This window comes from Nematolebias whitei, chromosome 9, assembly GCF_014905685.2.
Source record: "Nematolebias whitei isolate Nwh7 chromosome 9, NemWhi1, whole genome shotgun sequence".
Classification (NCBI taxonomy): Eukaryota; Metazoa; Chordata; class Actinopteri; order Cyprinodontiformes; family Rivulidae; genus Nematolebias; species Nematolebias whitei.
In genome coordinates this window covers 48,531,640-48,550,719 of record NC_056506.1, presented here as the reverse complement: position 1 = coordinate 48,550,719, position 19,080 = coordinate 48,531,640, and the positions used below count along the sequence as shown (strand labels likewise).

The 19,080-nt window shown below is 41.5% G+C and overlaps 1 protein-coding gene across 1 annotated transcript in view; it reads right to left on the bottom strand.

The window, feature by feature from the left end:
• LOC119415256 (nuclear receptor coactivator 2) overlaps window positions 1-19,080 on the bottom strand; it is a 64,526-nt gene that overhangs the window by 12,285 nt on the left and 33,161 nt on the right. Inside the window, exons 4-10 of the mRNA XM_037682428.1 lie at window positions 11,941-12,047; window positions 9,278-9,455; window positions 7,081-7,269; window positions 5,277-5,378; window positions 4,206-4,346; window positions 3,798-3,945; window positions 2,084-3,323 (exon numbers count right to left, since the gene is read on the bottom strand). Coding sequence (XP_037538356.1) covers window positions 2,084-3,323; window positions 3,798-3,945; window positions 4,206-4,346; window positions 5,277-5,378; window positions 7,081-7,269; window positions 9,278-9,455; window positions 11,941-12,047 — 2,105 coding nt within the window. The remainder of the gene's footprint in view (window positions 1-2,083; window positions 3,324-3,797; window positions 3,946-4,205; window positions 4,347-5,276; window positions 5,379-7,080; window positions 7,270-9,277; window positions 9,456-11,940; window positions 12,048-19,080) is intronic.

Below are 19,080 nucleotides of genomic sequence, written 5' to 3'. Positions count from 1 at the left end.
AAAGTGGCGTTTCCACTTCAGGACGAGACGTGTGGGAACTATGTGTTGCTATGTAGTTAACTTACGCCCCCCCTCCACCCCCCACACACAGAAAGAGAGCAGGCAGAGATCGTTTCCTACGGCGTTTGCTTGATGAATAGAGGAGGAGCTAAAAATAAAATGTCTGAACTAATGAGGTCATACGTGATGTACAGTAGGACACACACCCACACACACACACACACGCTCGCACAGAAATCTGAGGACTGAACGGCCACAAACACAAGGCGATTTTTAAAGTTACTACAACAATAAAACAAATACATTCAACCCATGTCAGTGGATTTAAACACAACTTCCTGCTTTAAAAACGTTTCTTGCTGAAACTCCATCGATTTGTTAAGACTTGATGCGTCCAAACTGACCTGTCAGTTTACATTTGATTCACGTTAAGAAAAATACACACAGAACTGATTTAATAAAAACATATTTGTAAACAAACACTGCTGTGTTACGTTCCACAAAACACAAACACAGCGTATCGGCGCAAAACCTCTCAAACCAACAGCCAAGCACGGAGGTGGAGCAGTGATGATCTGGGCTTGTTTTGCAGCCTCAGGACAAGGGGACAGTGTTGTCAAATGTCACCTTGTCTTTTTACAAAATCAATTTAGAGTCAGATACAACTATTGGTCCAACAGCAGCAACTTAAACTGGATCATGAATCACTGCAATGGTCCCGAACATAGTATCAAATCAAAAAGAAAAGAACAAACGTGTATAAGAGACCAGGTTTTGACTGAAAGCCACAAAAATTACACAAACCGAAGCAACATTTAAAAAAAAGAGTGGGTTATGAAGAACAAATACAGTAGTCCCTCGTTTATCGCAGTAGATCCGTACCCTGAAGACCCGCGATAAGTGAAAAACCACAAAGTAGGAATAGTAGTACAAGTAGTAATTAGTAGTTTATTTAGTATTTATATATATTTATATATTAAGGTGTTTTGAACCTTCCCACACTCCAATATTCTAAACGTTTCTAAACTCTAAACGCTCTAAAGGAGCACAGAATGTCATGATTTCAGCTCCCTGCCTCCTCTGCTCTTTGCCACCTGCAAGCATTCTTGGCCACGCCCACTTCTCCACGCTGCACGGAGATCAGTTGATCAGCTGCAGCAGGAAGTTTATCCTGCAGTACGGGCTGCACAAAGGTGCTAAATAATTTTACATAATTTATTTTAAATTAAAAATCCATGCCGATCATGCGGCTCATCCATCAATCAGCAATTGTGTGTCATGTCCAGTCTTATTTTGAAAAACCGCGACAGAGCGAGTCCGCAATAAACAAACCGCAAAGTGGCGAGGGACTACCGTAACTAAAATAAATTTATCAGTACAAAAACTACCGTAGTTAACAACAACAAAGATAATACAGTTTGACTTACACAACGCTCAAAGCAGAGAAAAACAGATTAATTGTCTAATAGCTCCATTACAAGCCTTAACAAAGAAGAGGAGCACAAAGTAAAATATCTGAGTGAATAAAAAACATTAAAGGTTTGCAGGATACAGTTTCACATTTATCTTGACGATCAGTGTCAAGCTTCCTTTGTCTTTTACTTTGACTCTTAATAAAAGGACACCAAAGTTGACCAAGAACGATTTTTTGATGGTTTCAAAACTAATTGGTAAAATAATTAAACAACACATGCAAATTGGTGTTAAATCTTTTTAAACAATATTTTAAATGATGCAACGGTTGTATAAAATTTTTTTAACTGTCTGAGCTGGGCTGATGTTCCAAAATCCTAACAACGTCTCTGGGGTGTAATTAGTTTGAACACGTCCTTTCTGCTTCTTGGCTTAGCTTTGGAAAATAAAAAGACATAGTGTCTTGTTCATCTAGTTTATATTGAATTCATTTTAGTACCTGATGGGTGGGAGAAGTTGGAATAGTGTTCTTTTTCACTGCTTTATAAATGCTACCTGATTGTGCACTTTAGGATACGATCACTTTTTTAGAGTTATGGGTCTGAAAGTGTAAAATAGACAAAGGTTCATTTAAAATGAGTTAATTTTGAGGACTTGAAGAAATTCTTACCTGATCAGCCAAAGTAAAACCTGCTTCTGGCTTCTCCGTCTTAATGTTGGACAGTTTCAGTCCATCAACTGGTTCCATCTTGATGGCTTTATCAAGAATACTATTATCATCCCTGTCCAAGAGGTAGCGAAGCAGTGCGTTGTCCTTCTTCTTGGGGCTCTCTGGCTCTTGTTTTATGCAGAGTTCACTCAGAACAGCCATGGTCTCCCCAGACGCAGACTCTGAACCAATGGGGTCTTTTCCAGTAGCCTCAGCGGTTAGCTTGGCCAACTCCACAGGTGAAGTGCTGTTCTGCAACAGTCTGTGGAGAATTTTATGCTTTTCCTTTAATGAAGTGGACTGGTTGTTAAGTCCTGCCCCTGACACACTGCACAGTTGGTCCTTACAGTTCTGGTCGTCCCCCACAGACCCTGATGGTGAGCTGGGAGAGGGTTCTAACTTGGTGGTGAGGAGCTGGAGCAACTTGGTGTGGCCTTTGTTGTTAAGATGGCGGTTTGATGCATCACCAAGCTCTCCAAGGTTTCCATTACCTCCCAAGGAGTCAAGATCACCATCTTTCTCCTCGTCCTGTTCACCAACCTGGGTATGAGGCGACAAAAAATCCTCCTGCTCTTCAAAAGGTCCAAATAAATCTGCCTCTAAACTGGGATTGCTCTTGGAAAGTTGTGCTGTACCAGTGTTTGTACTGTGTAGGGGACTCTGGAGAGCTGGTAGTTTTCGGTCAGGCGACTCTGAACGCTGTCCCTCAGTGAGCCCTGGAGAAATCCTGTGACCCTGGCTGAGAGCTTGCAGTGCACAAAGAGAGTTAAACCCTTGGCTAGTTCCTGTGCTGCTGCACACAGACTGCGATAGAAATCCAGCTGCAGGAGAGAAAGAACCAGCTGGACGTTGGAGGAGGTGAGGGCTACTAGAAGTGCTACTGCTAGCCGCCGTGCTAGGACTCTGGCGATGGCATGGTGACAACATGGCATTCTGGGCCCCTGAGGTGACACTTGGACTTCCTTGGGCTGAAGGGCTGTCCAGCTTCAGAGCATGGCAGTTTCCCTGAGGAGTGGTGGCTCGTCCTGGTACAGTCCCAAAGCCACGTCCCGGGGTGCTGGGGGCTGATGTGGAGTGATGGGTGTTGCTGGTGACACTGGCATCAGGTGAGGGGAAGGTTCCACTCACACTGGTTGGGGTCATTGACTTCCCCACATCCTGGCCACCAGACATGTCTGCAGTCAGGCCTCCAGTATTTTCCCTGAAAGAAACAAGGATTATTGGCAGATGTTAAGCGTAACTGGAACTGGTGAAATGGAACCACAAAACAGGGAAGACACAAAAAGACACAGAAGTGTGAAGCCAAAGTTGTTTTGAGGCCCCACAGCGTCTGAAACGTTTAACCACATATCAAACACAACTTTACAAAACTCTCATTGTGCTAAAGACCGGATGATAATTTTGAAAATAAAGCTTGTGGAAGTAAAATGTCATATTTTTATTGTTGACCCCATGAAATTCAGTTTTAACTGCAGAATAAATCCTGTCCCTGAATGTTTCTAACAGCAGATGGATGCTGGGTCACATGTCCCTGATGTGGGGGGGAATAACAGACAACTTGCTGATAGTGGTGTTTCCAGGTTGGTGGCAGATCTTGATAACATGACTGCTCCAGGCCCTTTGGACTCATTTAAATATCTGTGGAGTATTGATGCGAGTAAGGAAAAAGTGGTACCTCTGCAGGATGTGCAGGGACATATAGAGCTGAGGTTCATTGGTAGCTGGAGATCGGACCAGCTTGCTCTTTGTGTGAGCGGAGACGATGGTGCCATCTGCCAGGGAGAATCGGTAAAGAGGGCTAAGTGCGTGACCGTTCTTCAACACTGGATGAAACACAAAGTGAAATTTCACTTATTTAAAAGAAGAAAAAAAAAAACTTTCTGCAAGCATCATCAAATTATAAAGCCTTAAATCACAAAACTGTTGAAATTCAAAAGACCTATCTTTTAAATTTAACAGTTTTTAATGTAAAATGGAACAAGCTGAAGAACACAAAGAAAGTGACATTTATACCCATGATCTGTAAATTATACAACAGCATTTTGTTTAACAAATAGAAAATGTCAGAAAGTTTTTTGTGAACCTTCTTGATGGTGTTTCTTGGCAAAGGACATATCCCCGTCACTCTGCAGGTGGAACTTCTGGATGCAGCGCCGAACCAGGTCTTCCCAACCTGGCTTCATAGATGCCCTCAGCACACTGGTGTCCAATGAAGTGATCTTACCTGGACATACAGAATTCAAGAATGGCCACCGCGAGAAGCACCAACTTTGTGCAACCAGCTCAAGTTCTTAACATCTAAAACAATAAATACCTGCTGCCTTATTACACTCCAGTGTAAGAGACTAAAATGTTGTTATGCGTTACAAATTTCTGACCAATATCTTGATTATGTGAGTAAACATTTTTTTACATTAAACTGTTACTACAAAGACCTATAAATTAGGGGTGCACCGATTGCAGTTTTCTGGCCGATCACAGATTTCTAAAAAGTCTGACCTGCAGGTTCTGATTTTGGCCGATACCGATTTTGTTTTATAAGCGACACCGTCAGGTGTTATAAGGTCCCAATGCACCTTCAATTTTCCAGTCTTACTTTATTGAAAACATACCATTGAACAATATCCTAGAAACAATACAAACTTGTTTTAACTGGCCATGAGGTCGTGCTCTGAAATATAAAAGAAGTTCAGACAATTGTTGTTAAAACTACACAAAAAAACAAATCGGTAAAACCGTTTTCTCATGTAAGTATCGGCCGATCGCCAGTCACCAAAAATTAAGGCCATCGGGGCCCCTACTATAAATAACTAAACTGATTTATAAACAACATAAGCTTGACTAACTTTAAAGACGAGTCAGTTTGTGATATTTAGTTGAGCTGTTTTGAAGTCGTTTCAAGGCCGTTTCTTTTTTTTAAATGGGTTTTCTGGTTTTTGCTGCAGTTCTACAGTTGGTGTTTGCCATCCTTGTTCCTTGAAGCATTAATCTTAGTTTGCTGAAATGAGTTAACTTTATAACAATATAATTTTATTAGTATAATTTTGACATTTTCAAAGAGTTTTAAAGAGAAAATCTTAATGGTATGTATGTAAACTAATAGCCCGATCCAGCATCTTCCTGAAGACAGCAGAGACTCTTCCACCAGACCTACCTTGAAGGTCCTGCCGCGTGGTGAAGCTCTCATACGCCGGCATCACAGGCCTTTCTTTGACAGGAATTCTTCTTGCCACACATATGAGACAGGACTGGAAGTCTGCATGCCGGATAAAAAAAAAATACAGCAATGCTTTATAAATACATACAGTAGAGCGTCTACACGCAGAAAGGCAAACAATGAATCCAAGGATGCATGGGTGTAATTTACTGCACAGCAACACTGGATTTGGTTTCCCCATTTTGGTGAGTGGTTTTAGGTGGGATCCCTCTCTTTTCTTGGGTGGCCTCGTTTCTCTTCTGCCAGAGTCTTAACCGGAGTTAGTAGGAGAGATCATATCTCTCCAGTTTTAGTTTCTCTCCATTGGCTCCCGGTCAAATCCAGAATTTAATTCAAAATCTTGCTTTTAACCTACAAAGCTCTCAACAACCTAGATCCATCTTATTGATCTTAATGTTCCATATTTTCCTAACGGAGCGCTTCGCTCTCAGACTGCAGGTTTACTCACGGTTCCTAGAGTTTCCAAAAGCAGAATGGGAGGAAGATCTTTCAGTTCTCAGGCTCCTCTCTTGTGGAACAAACTTCCAGTTTGTGTCCGTGAGGCTGACACATTGTCCAGTTTAAAGACTGGGATTAAGACTTTCCTTTTTGATAAATCCTATAGTTGGGGTAGGCTTGTCATGCTGTCTTCAGCTTAGACTACTAGAGGACAAGTTGACCTCATTTCCTTAAATGAATTGTTAAAATTTAATCGTTTTCATTTGATACTATTTCTATCTTAACATGCGATTCTTGACCTGCCATTGTGTATCTGTTCCTAACGAACTCAGCCGGTCGAAGCAGATGGTCCTCTTGTCCTGAACCTGGTTCTGCTAAAGGTTTCTTCCTCATGAAGGAGTTTTTCCTTTCCACTGTCGCCTTCATGCTTGCTCAAGATGCGAGTTCTGTGGAGTTAAACTCAAAGCTGCTCCTCAGATAAATAATGTTCAATTATTATTTTATATATGAATGTTTCTGTTCAGTGCCCTGAGACGACTTCTGTTGGCGCTTTATAAATAAACTGAATTGAACTGAACTTGTTATAGCTTCAGTGTTTACCTCATTTTTGTGCAGAATAATTATACTGGAATTCCATGACTTGTGAAAACGTACCAGGTGCATTTGACCTCAGATGAGACCTTGATTGCTCTGCCAGGTCATTTTTATGATGCAGCAACTGAACTTATATTCTCACATTTACAACTAGCTTCCCATAATTCTCCACACCAACAAAATCTGAACTCAACTCAGCTTCAACCTGCAGCCCTCAATCTGTCCACCAGATATTCTCCTCATGTCGGGGATGAGATTGGCACAATATCTGGTTGTCAGCGGTCTAAAATTAGAGTGGCAGACACATTCTTCTCCCTTTGTGTGTGCGTGCATGCATGCATACGTGTGTGTGTGAGAGAGATTTGATTAGATGGGAATCTGACAAAGTGCCACACACTAATTAGTCTCTCTCAGTGGATGGGAGGGACTGCAGAGAGAAGTGGTGACGGAAGGAGGACAGGACACGAGAGACTTGGAGGGCAGGGCCGGGAAGATTGATGGGAAAATGACAGGAAGTCAAGAACAAACTGCAAAGAAGGAGAATTTTACAGAAAAATAACTCTACGAAGGAGTGAAAAAGCAAAACCGTGGAAAGGTTTATTAAATGGAGAAAGATAAATTATAAATACATTTGGACCAAATGTAAAAGGCAAAGGAAGGCAAGTTAAAATGAATCAAAAGACGGAAAGACGTCGAGCAAAAAGCTTACCTTCCCCCTCTTCCTTGATGGACTTGGGTTCAGAGACGGCAAAGCACTGCATGGTCTCATACTTCTGCTGCGCAGCGTCCGGCTGCTCAGGGGCCAGCTGAGCTTCACCGTCGGCGCGAGGGTTCACCAACATACGGCAGTGAAAAGTGTGGCTGTTCCTGTTGGACGAATCAGCGCTCCGATGATTGACTGGAAGACAAACAGCAAAAAGAGTTCCTTGAAGGAATGCATATCGCCCATCACCTTTTGCATGAAAGATTTCGGCTTATGCCAAGAAGATTACACAAGTTTTGATCAACCAGATAAATTAAGTTCTGCACAAGCTCGGGGTGCGTGTTGGGGATGACGTTCAGCTCCTACCACGCCACATTTTAGATCAATGTCTGTGACAGTTACATCCATTTTTGTGTTTGTTAAGGTTGACAAGCAGTGGCAGCCATTTTGATTTGGGTTGACTCAAAGCAAATCCGTTGTAGAAATCCATCCAGTCACTACTTATGGAGAGTTTCTTTAAAACCCTTCCACTGGATCATGAAATGTTTTACGTTACAAAGAAACCAAGAGATGTTTGGACAAGAACATTATCACCTCTGGTGGCCGGGCTTTTACCCATGGAGCTCGGCCGGGCACAGCCCGAAGAGGAGACGTGGGTCCCCCTTCCCATGGGCTCACCACCTGTGGGAGGGGCCAAAGGGGTCGGGTGCAATGTGGGATGGGTGGTGGCCGAGGGCGGGGACCCTGGCGGTCTGATCCTCGGCTACAGAAGCTGGCTATTGGGACGTGGAATGTCACCTCACTGGTGGGGAAGGAGCCTGAGCTGGTGTGTGAGGCTGAGAGGTTCCGGCTAGAAATAGTCGGACTCACCTCTACGCATGACTCGGGCTCTGGAACCAGTTTATCTCGGGGTCTTGTTCACGAATGAGGGAAAAATGGAGCGTGAGATCGATAGGCGGATAGGTGCAGCGTCTGCAGTGAAGCGGGCGCTGTACCGGTCTGTCGTGGTGAAGAGAGAGCTGAGTCAAAAGGCGAAGCTCTCAATTTACCGATCGATCTACGTTCCCACCCTCATCTATGGTCACGAGCTTTGGGTTGTGACCGAAAAAATGAGATCTCGGATACAAGCGGCCGAAGTGAGTTTTCTCCGTAGGGTGTCTGGGCTCTCCCTTAGAGACAGGGTGAGAAGCTCGATCATCCGGGAGGGACTCAGAGTAGAGCCGCTGCTTCTCCACGTTGAGAGGAGCCAGTTGAGGTGGCTTGGGCATCTGGTTAGGATGCCTTCTGGACGCCTCCCTGGTGAGGTGTTCCGGACACGTCCCACCGGAAGGAGGCCCAGAGGAAGACCCAGGACACGCTGGAGGGACTACGTTTCTCGGCTGGCCTGGGAACGCCTCGGGATTCCCCCGGAAGAGCTGGACCAAGTGGCTGGGGAGAGGGAAGTCTGGGCCTCCCTACTTAGGCTGCTACCCCCGCGACCCGACCCCGGATAAGCGGAAGAAAATGGATGGATGGATGATCACCTCTGGTCTTTAGGGGATAAAAATATTACTGCCATTTGATGCACTGCAAAAACACTAATGATAATAAAAGGAGGTGGTTTGACATTTTACTTGACTGAGTAATGAAAAGAACCAAGTTTAAAAACTTGAACATGTTTGTGAGTGGAAAAAGTACGCCGACATTTGATTTCACTTTATGGTTGTGCAGCTGTAACTGCAGCTAAACTTTTAACGCTGCTGCACATGTGTTAACAGGGCTAAATGTTCCCATGCGTTTATAAAATAATAAAAATACTGTTGAACAATGTTAAAACAAATTGTTTCACATGTTGGCAAAATCCAAAACAGCATCAGCACCAAAAAGTTACAAGAAAAACGCACAACAAAACATAATTACGCATATATATAGGAAGCCCTGAGGGGTTTACAAACTATTAATCATATTAATCATGACATGAAAAAATAATTTTCCTTTTTGAATGGCTCTCCTGCTTTTACACTTTTTAGATCAAATTAACTGAGGTGGCATGATAACCTAAAAACCTATTTATCCGGGCAATAGAGCCATTTGCATTGTTCCTTTTAATAAGAAAGCAGCACTCTGGCTAGTTCGTTTTTAAGAAGTTATTTAGAAACTCATCGAAAGTGGGTTTTACCGTTGTTGGTAAAAATCGTCACCGTGGTAACAAAAGTCGTCTCACCCAGGCTCTTGGGCAGAAGGTTCTTGATGAATTCATTGTGATCCCCGACATGCAGCACGCTGTAGACGCTGGTGTTCATCAGCTCCTCCTGCTGGTAGTGCAAATACTGGCTGACGTTCTCCGACACAAACACTATGTTGCCCTCCATGTTGACAACAAAGAAGAAGCCGTCCAGGGCCTGAGGGGGCACAGACGGCGAGGACGGAGAGGACAAGTGACAGAGTTAGAGGGAAACGCAACAAGGCAGACGGGAAGTTTGAGTTTAGTTTCGTTAATTTAAAAGAATAGTTTGAGTGGTTTTATAGAACATGGTTAAAATGGCTTCTCCTTTAACAGGCCCTAATCTGACAGAGCATTCGTTTGACTCTCCAAACCGAGGTGGTTCTGAAAGCGTTTCATTCATTTATTTCCTTTTTAATTACAGAAATATAAACTGCTCTTGGTTCAGTTTTTTTTTTCCACCCTGCAATTAAAGACAAATATGAAGGCAGACACATTTCTGCTTTTTGATAGAAAGCAATCAAAAATAATTCAGCTTGTCCAGAGCAGCTGCTTTGCAGAAGCCTGACTGCGTTTCTTAAATACCCACAATCCCTCCTTCTGTAAACTGTGTAAAACTAACGAAGATAAATATCAAAGCACAATCATAAATACCGTAATTTCCGGCGTATAAGTCACAGTTTTTTTTTGGATAGATTTGTCAGTCCTGCGACTTACATACATTTTCTTTTCCATATTCATAATGCAATTTTTCACAGACGCTTTAAATGTCCAAGAACTGCAACAGCGAGTCTTCCCGTGCACGCTCGCTTCACTCAGCTGGTGCAGGAGGAGGAACGCTGGAGAGCTTGCAGCTTTGGTCGTGATGGATGGATGGATGGATGGATGGACGGACGGATGGATCGATGGATGGTGCCGTGCCACCCAGGAGAAATGAAGCTGTTCTGACCGTTAAATAAATGCATAATAAATGTGACTTATAAGTCAAAGCGACTTCTACATGTTTTTCCCGTCTTCGTGATGCTTTTTGTGACTGATGCGACTTTTACTCCAGAAAATACGGAACGCTATTGCAGGAGCAAAACACTCTTCTTTTGAAAAAATAAATCTAGGGTTGACAAAGTTAAAAAGTGTCGATATGTTAATTTTAGAGAAGATAAAACTTTAACGTCCAACGGGAACTATTTTAGCTCATTAACCTGCTTCAGTCTCTGCGTGCACGTTCTTCAGTGTTTGGCTCCTCTCAGTCCAACTTCTTTTTTTATTAACGCAAACATGCAAACAGGTTTGTTCGTTAACCCTCCTTGTTCACACAGGCCCTTCACCGCACTGCGGTGGATTTGCATAGAATGGAAATAGTCTTGGCTACACTGATGTTAATCTTTTAGACTTTAAGCAGACGCTTCAGCCAACGCTGCTGCTGCTGAATGCTATATATAGTCTTTGTGTGTATGTGAAGCTCCGCAACTCCTTTTCTAATCTGGCTTTTCCCAAAGGTATTTACACCTCCCTGGGTCTCGTGGTAAACGTCGCCTCACACTTGTGCACACGCAGAAAGTCGAGCAGGCCCAAGTCGGAGGAAGTCTTATCTCTGCGAGTCACGTGGAGCTCAACGCCCGTTTTAGTCCGAAAGACGCTCCAAAGGTTCTCTTAGGTGACCAAAGAGAAGACTGGCAGCCTCCCTGGGGTTATTTCTACTGTCGACAACTGCATTTTGTCCAATTGAACTGCTGTGATTGTGCCATTTAAAGCTTTTTAAAGAAAATTAAGTCCATGGATATGTTTTTTTTTAAATAAAGCATTAGTGACTTACAACTTTTACCAATGTTCCCTGAATTGTAAAAGCTGTAAAAATGTCAAAGTTCACATGTATCAAGTATAGAAGAAAATTAAACCTGCAGATCCGATAAAAACATTAAACAGAGATTACTGAGAAATAATTCAAATGAAAGTAAAGCCCAATTTAAATGGATAACGGAGAATTTAATGCAGATTATATGATATGTTGGTTTACTAGGCGTTTACGTGAATAACATTTATTTGCATTCTGGGATCAAACAAGGTGATTATAGGATTTAATTGAAACAGAATGAACTGCAGTGTACTTAATAACACAGAAATGGGAATGAACTGGAGTCTATAAAGGTTAATTAGAATGAATTGGATTATGGATTATCAACTGAATTTTAACTAGACTGGACTGAAGTAGAAACAGATTTTATTAAATCAAACATGTCCTTGCTTTATGTGTGGTAATGGCTCAAAGGTAATTTTGTGGTTAATTTTGTAAATATTTATTGAAATTATTTTTTCAACCTTTATGTATACAGGTTAGTCCCATTGAGCCTCGGGGACTCATTTACAAGAGAGATCTGAATATAAATGTATATAATATAAATAATAATAGTATAATATATAATAAATAAATAAATATATAAATCTAATTATATTAATTTATAATATAATAGAATATATTATAATATCACTAATGGACAAGTTCTGAGTTGCCCTAACATAGATCCTTGCGGTTCACCACAAGTTAAAGGAGATGATTTAAAAGTGGTGCTCACAGATGAGAAAAAAAACAAAGCAGACAATCAATAATATCACACTGTCTGCATTATCATGGATATATTTTAAGAACAAAGTTTGGTTCAACCTACCTCCAACATCATCGGGCCAAGCGTGTCTTTATCGATGACGCCCTGCCCCGTGGAGGAGACGTCCGCCTTCTGCACCTCCTCAGCATCAGCCACCGGAGCCTTTTCTGCTACAGACGAAGAAAGACGTGAAAGTAAGGAGCAAAACTAATCAGATGCGTTTCAGGGCTTAGAGGTTGTTAATTTTAACTTTCAGAAGTTAAACCACAGCATCAAATAAAGTGATTACAGCAACTGAAAAGTTACTCTGTTCAAGTTCAAGAATCTTTACTATCCCCAAGGGGCAATATGTTTCACGGTCAGTAGGCACAAAAAACATCCATCAGACATCAAGACATTAAATAACAGAAGTCATCATTGTTCAGTGAGAACAGCTCAGTGATGAACTGTTTATTAAAACTCATATCAGACTGAAATATTTGTTGTAGCAGGCAGAAACAACCGCCTGACAGAGTTTCTGACACGACTGATCCAACAGACAAACTGACTTCATGTTCATGTACGAGATGATCGTCCATCTACAGGCGTGTTGGTGCCCTTCAACTACAAATCACAAAAACACAACTGATGTGACTGGAGGCAAAAAAAAACGTCTGTTTTGGCTCATCAGGTCCAGAAACTTCTCCTTAAATGTTGGGCTTAACATGCATTTTGAAGAATTCCTGTTTGTTTGTTTGTTTGTTTGTTTGTGTAGTGGAGTCCTCCTGGGCCTCCCTCCATGGAGCTCATTATAACTCAAAAAGTGACGTATCTTGACCCCGGAGTTTGGTTTGAAAGGTTTTGGATGTTTTAATTGGCTGTTTTTCTACCATCTGCACCATCAATCTAATCAACCAGGGGTCGCATGTCCAGTTGCGTCCATGTTCTGGGAGGCTGGCTGCAGTTCCACGAACCTTAAACATCTTAACAACGTTGGTCAAACTCTCAGTAAACACGACTATAATACAAATATTATCAGTTTCTATTAGAAAACCAACAAAATCCGCCTGTTATATTTTAGAATATCTTTACAAAATAATTTGACTATTTTTGTTTCCTCTATCATATACTAAAAACATGCAGATAAACATGGGATACTTTCTTTTAAATTAATATTTTTTTACAAGCTATAAAGCATTGTTTCAGTGAGCGGGAAGTGTACAAACAAATCCACATCTGTATTACCGAACTTTTTTTTTTTTTTTTGGTTAATCCTTCCCTCATCATCTTGTCAACCTGACGATTTTACATGAACTCCACTCTAAAGACAAACCAGTAAGATGATGTGAAAGTACACATCCCAGTACTATAGTTCAGACATTTTAGAGAGCAGTTTTCGTCTCTTCTACATGGCTGTACCACCGGACTGTTAAGCCTCATGTGGCCCCATTAGGCCACATAGCTGACATTCCTTTAGTGGGACCAGGGCTGTAGAGTCATCAGCCCTCCAAACCATGTCACTGTAGAAACTGAGACTGCACTGCAAGTCCAACCTGTGTGTGTGTGTGTGTGGGGGGGGGGGGGGGTGCCTTGATTTGTGTTTCTTTAAAGAAGAAGGCATGTCATTAAACTTTATTACACGTGCCTCGTTTGCAAGAATCATCTGTGAAAGTAAACAGCAAAAGAACAAGTCAAATTTCTGCAAGAACAACTTGGCTGCACAGAACTTTATTAAGTTCTTGGAGAGCACAGCAAATAAAAACAACAACAAAAACACAAACAAACAATACCTCGACCAGAAGTTTGTTTTTAACCCTTTTTTTTTTATTCAAATCGTAGACAGTTCTGTCTTCTCTCTTCTAAATAACTAAAATAAATAAGTTTTACTTTGTACAAAGTGGGTCACAGAGTTATCACACTTCACTCTGCACTTGTTTCTTGGTGCTGATTAAACTGTTGCAACATCTGCACGGCGCTTGCAACATAGTTAATTGATTTCTTCCACTCAACTTACATTTTTATTTCTCTTTCGCTCAGCTCACTGCGAGTCTTCAGAGCAGTGGCACTGCTTCGAGTCGATCCATGGTTTGAAATTCAGAGTAACAAGGTGACGGGCTTACGCCTTCACAGAGCTGATAACCCATCCATTGTTATTCTTTATAAAATATTTATTTCAACATGTTTTCTACAGTTATGATCTCCATTATGGAAACTAAGCTTTTTTTACGTGTTTGCAGTGAAATGGAATAAATCATTCATCCACTGGATTTTGCTGATCTGTGCTCCAGTCACAGAAGCAACAGGTTCAGAAGGGAAACCCAGATAATCCTGTGACCAGTGACACTCTCCAGTTACCACTGGGGAATCCCAAAGCCAGAGAAGATACATGATCCCTCCAGCATTTTCTAGGTCTGTCTTGGGATTTCCTCCCAGTGGGACGTTCCTGGAAAACCTCCAGAAGGAGCCGCCCAAGCAGCGTCTTATCAGATGTCCAAACCACCTTAACTGACTCCGTTTGATGCTGAGAAGAAGTGAGTTTCCCCTGGATGATCCTCGCCTCATCTCTAAGACCGAGCCTGGCCATCCTTTTGAGGAAGTTGATTTTAGCTGCTTGTACTGGGATCTTGGTCTTTCAGTCATGATCCAGACTTCATGGCCATAGATCAGAGTTAAAATGTAGGTAGGAGAGTAAATCAAGAGCTTTGCCTTTCAGCTCCTTCATCACCACGACAGAGTGGAGCAGCCCTCATTACTGAAGACTGGGCCACAATCCATCAACACTACCTACCATCACTCATTCATAAGAGCCCGAGACACTAAAACTCATCTTCTCGAAGCAAAGGCTCCCTCCCAACCCAGAGGTGGCATTCCATCTTTGCCTGCTTGACTTTGAACAGACTGTAAAGATTTTACTGCGTTTGCAGCGAACTGACATTTTGTGGATCAAGTTGTGACAAACCAACTGCAAACCAGTTTGTTGTAGTTAACCCTGAACATTTTCTTCTAAATCAAGTCGTCAGATTTATTTATAGAGCACATTTAAAACAGAAACTGTTACCAAAGTGCTTAACAAAAATATCACAACATCAAATAAAAAGTAGCAAGATATATTTACAGCACATGGAATAAAAATATAAAACCGAAAACATAATTAGAAACAATGAAATACTAAATCAGATCTGATGACCTTGTGTTAAATAGGAATAATAACAAAAGCATAAACAGAATCAGTATCAACGAAGAACTAGATCTAAATCCAATCACCCTGTGTTAAATGTCAATGAGTACAGATGTGTCAGTACAGATGTGTCAGTACAGATGTGTTTTTAGGAGAGATTTAAAAGCAGAGACTGAGGTGGCCTGTCGAATGTTGATGGGCAGATTGTTCCAGAGTTTAGGGCCCACGACTGAGAACGCTCGATCTCCTCTGAGCTTCAGCTGGTTTTTGGTACGGCCAAAAGCAGCTGGTCTGATGATCTCAAAGCCCGAGAAGGAGTATACGGATGAAGAAGGTCGGAGAGGTATGATGGTGCAAGGCCTTTAATGCACTTGAATGTCAGCAGGAGAATTTTAAAATCAACTCTGACACGTACAGGAAGCCAGTGAAGGGAGGACAGAACCGGAGTAATGTGCTCAAACCTGCGAGTTCCTGTTAGTACCCGAGCTGCAGCATTTTGTACGAGCTGGAGATGTGAGAGTGAAGCCTGACTAACCCCAACATGAAGTGAGTTACAGTAGTCCAGCCGGGTTGTAATAGATGCATGGACTAGTTTTTCAAGGTCGAATCTGGACAGAACGGACTTAAGCTTTGCCATTTGCCTTAACTGAAAGAAGCTTTTTTGTAGACCAGAGTTGATCTGTTTATTAAACTTAAAGTCCGAGACTAACACTACCCCGAGATTGGTAACCGACTGCTTTAGATGTGGCTGAAGGGAGTCCAGGTTTACAGGATCAGTGACAGTGGCAGAGCTTGGGTTAAACACAATGACCTCAGTCTTCTGATCATTAAAACTCAAGAAGTTCGCAGCCATCCAAGTCTTGATGTCATCAAGACATTTTAACAAAGGGTGGATGGAGCAGGAACTGTTTGGTTTTAAAGGCAGATAAATCTGAGAATCATCGGCGTAACAGTGAAACGAAATACCATGTTTCTTCAGGATTGACCCCAAGGGGAGCAGATACAATGAGATCAGAAGGGGTCCAAGAATGGAGCCTTGTGGGACCCCACAGGAAAGAGGGACAGAAGCAGAAAAATGATTGTCAAAGTTAATACAGAAACTCCTGTCACCCAGATACAAACGGAACCATTCTAGCGCCACCACTGTAATCCCAACCCAGTGTTCTAGCCGTGACATAAGGATGCTGTGATCAACCGTGTCAAATGCAGCAGTAAGGTCGAGGAGTACCAGGATCACAGACTGACCAGAGTCATCCGCTAGCAGAATGTCATTACAGACGCTTACTAAAGCTGTCTCGGTGCTGTGCAGGTGTTTGAATCCTGACTGAAAAATCTTAAAAATTCCATTTACATTCAAAAACTTGGTTAGTTGACTAAAAACAATTTTCTCCAAGATTTTAGAAAGAAATGGGAGTTTTGAGATTGGCCTGAAGTTCGAACAAGCTGCAGGTGCAGGTAAATGAGGTGAATTAATTTGTTTTCTTGTAAATACAATATGCTGAGTGTAAAATGTCGACACGCTTGGCTTTAAAGTGCTTCTGTGATACTTTTTGTTTCTAGGACCAATTTTCTCACCCTCTGACTGCACATGTTGGTGACGATGTGTTGGTGCAGGGTCAAGGGTCAGCAGATCATCTTCATCTACACGTCTAGGACAAAGGAAACCACTGAGAACAGTAATGCTCACACTTTAGATGGACAGGGTTTGAAAGAGTGAAGGAACACATTTGTACATTGAACGCAAAATAAACCAACGGGAGCGGGCGGGGGGGGGGGACCTCAGGACCAAACTTTCATAGACGTCTCTTGCAGCCCTGACTCATCTCTCCAGGCAGTCCCACAACCATTCACTCCTTCACATGTATGATCAAAACAACTCACATGTTGGCCTCGCTGCAAAACATTCAGCAAGTGACGACGACGCAAACGACTCACAAGATGGAGGGATGGAGTGGGTCAGAGCCTCGCATGACCTCAGCTATGGCGGGCGGAATGTGACTAAATTAAATAAATAAATGCATAATAATTAAATGCATCATTTAACTATCCAATATATCCCTAAATATACAAGTATTAAATGCACAATTAATTAACATGAAATAAACTTACCTTTTATTAGTTACTTGTGTATTTAATCATTTAATTGTATATTTAATGATTTATCAATGTATTGAATAATTAAATCCATCCATCCATCCATTATCTTTACCCGCTTATTCCATTTTGGGTCACGGGGGTTGCTGGTGCCCATGTCCAGCAATCACTGTGTGAGGGGCGGGGTACACCCTGGACGGGTCGCAAGTCCTGAATAATTAAATGATACATTTAATTATTATGTATTTATTTTGTCACATTCCGCCCTCCATATCACAAGAGAGCAATGAAATAAATACACAGTGAAATAATTAAATGTACTTTTAAAATAAAAAAAATCTTGAAAATGACATTTCATTATTTAATGTCATTATTTAAAAGGTACATTTATTTATTTCATGGGAAATTGAATTAATTAATTGTATATTTAATGATTTAATGATGTTTTGAATGATTAAATGATACATTTAATTATTGTGCGTTTATTTATTTTGTCCCATTCCACCCTCCATCCTCCATTTGTTTTTGTCATTGTTCTAACAAGAATGTACAAGCCTCCATCTCCCAACACATGATAGGAACTGAAAGAACAGGAGAAGGAGCCCAGTTGTTTTTATTTAAGCCCTTACAGCTCTCTGACTTCATACCAAAAAATAATAAATACACAAATACGTCATGTTCATTGGCGCAAAAGAGCAAAACTATGGTAAAAAGCAAGCGGTGAAATTAGCCATTCTTACACATCGTAACAAACTATTTATTGAAAATAACTAATAAAACACTTATTATGGGACTAGCTCAGATTTTTTATTGCTTTTTGTGGGGTGCACATGATCAGTCAGAATCTTACCTGCAGAAAAATATGTGAAATATACCTTTAATCTGACGTATTTCTTGTAGAATAATAATCAGAGAATAAAAAAATGTTTATACTCTACATCAAGTGTTTGGAAAAGTAGCATTTTTTTCATTGCATAATTAAACTGCTGTGCCATGCAGCAACACTTTCCATCACAAAGGACTTTTCTCCAACAAAAAGAAAACGGACGCGCTAACAGAAACTGCACGTTGACATACACAAACTATACAAGCACGTTCTGTTCTGTAATTTGATATTGCTGTTAAGTGTGGGACACGGACCAATAGGAACACACCTTGTCAACGGAAACCAGTTTGGGCACAAAATGTAAAGCAAACCCACAGCAGCAGGTATAAAACCCTGCATGCACCTGAGTTTCCTTAAAGAAAAATGTACATGTTTAAATTGTACGCAGCAGTTAAACGCTCTTCGACAACAGCAGGTTTCTGCTGTTGACTGTGCAGCTGTGTGACGTGTGCGTGTTATCCCCGTGTGCGAGTGTGTGCTTATTCAGCTGTTGTTTTCAGGCACAAACAGTGCAACGACACACGGACACCAACCGGGCGACTGCGGGCACAAAGGGAGCCGAGAGAGGAGAAGAGGAGGAACGAAGAGGGACAGACAGAAAAACGGTGAAAGGGGAATGTAGAGGAGAAAAAGATGACAGAAAGTAGGAGGAATCAAGAGAAAGGACGAGACGAATCAAAAGTTGGCAAAAGTCAGGAAGAAATTACAACTCTGATAAAGTTCATCGTTATAAACGTAAAAAACAAATAACAGTGATTCATTTTAGTCACAGTGGAAAATATTGAAGTTCATGCTCAATAATCCAACAGTGTTCAGTCAGGTCGTCTGGACGGTTTCTTTTTTTGCTGAGATGTTTCGTCCTTCATCCAAAGGACTTCTTCGATCTGAGGAGACACCAACAAACTGACTTCTACAAACAGCACACCCCAAAGTGAAAAAAATAAAAAATAAATTTGCTGGTGCTAAAATGGCCTCCGAGCCCACCCTCTCCCCCGTCAACTCCTCTGAGACAGCCATGCCAAGTGGTTCAAAACACCAAAGTCCATGCTCAATAATCCAACAATGT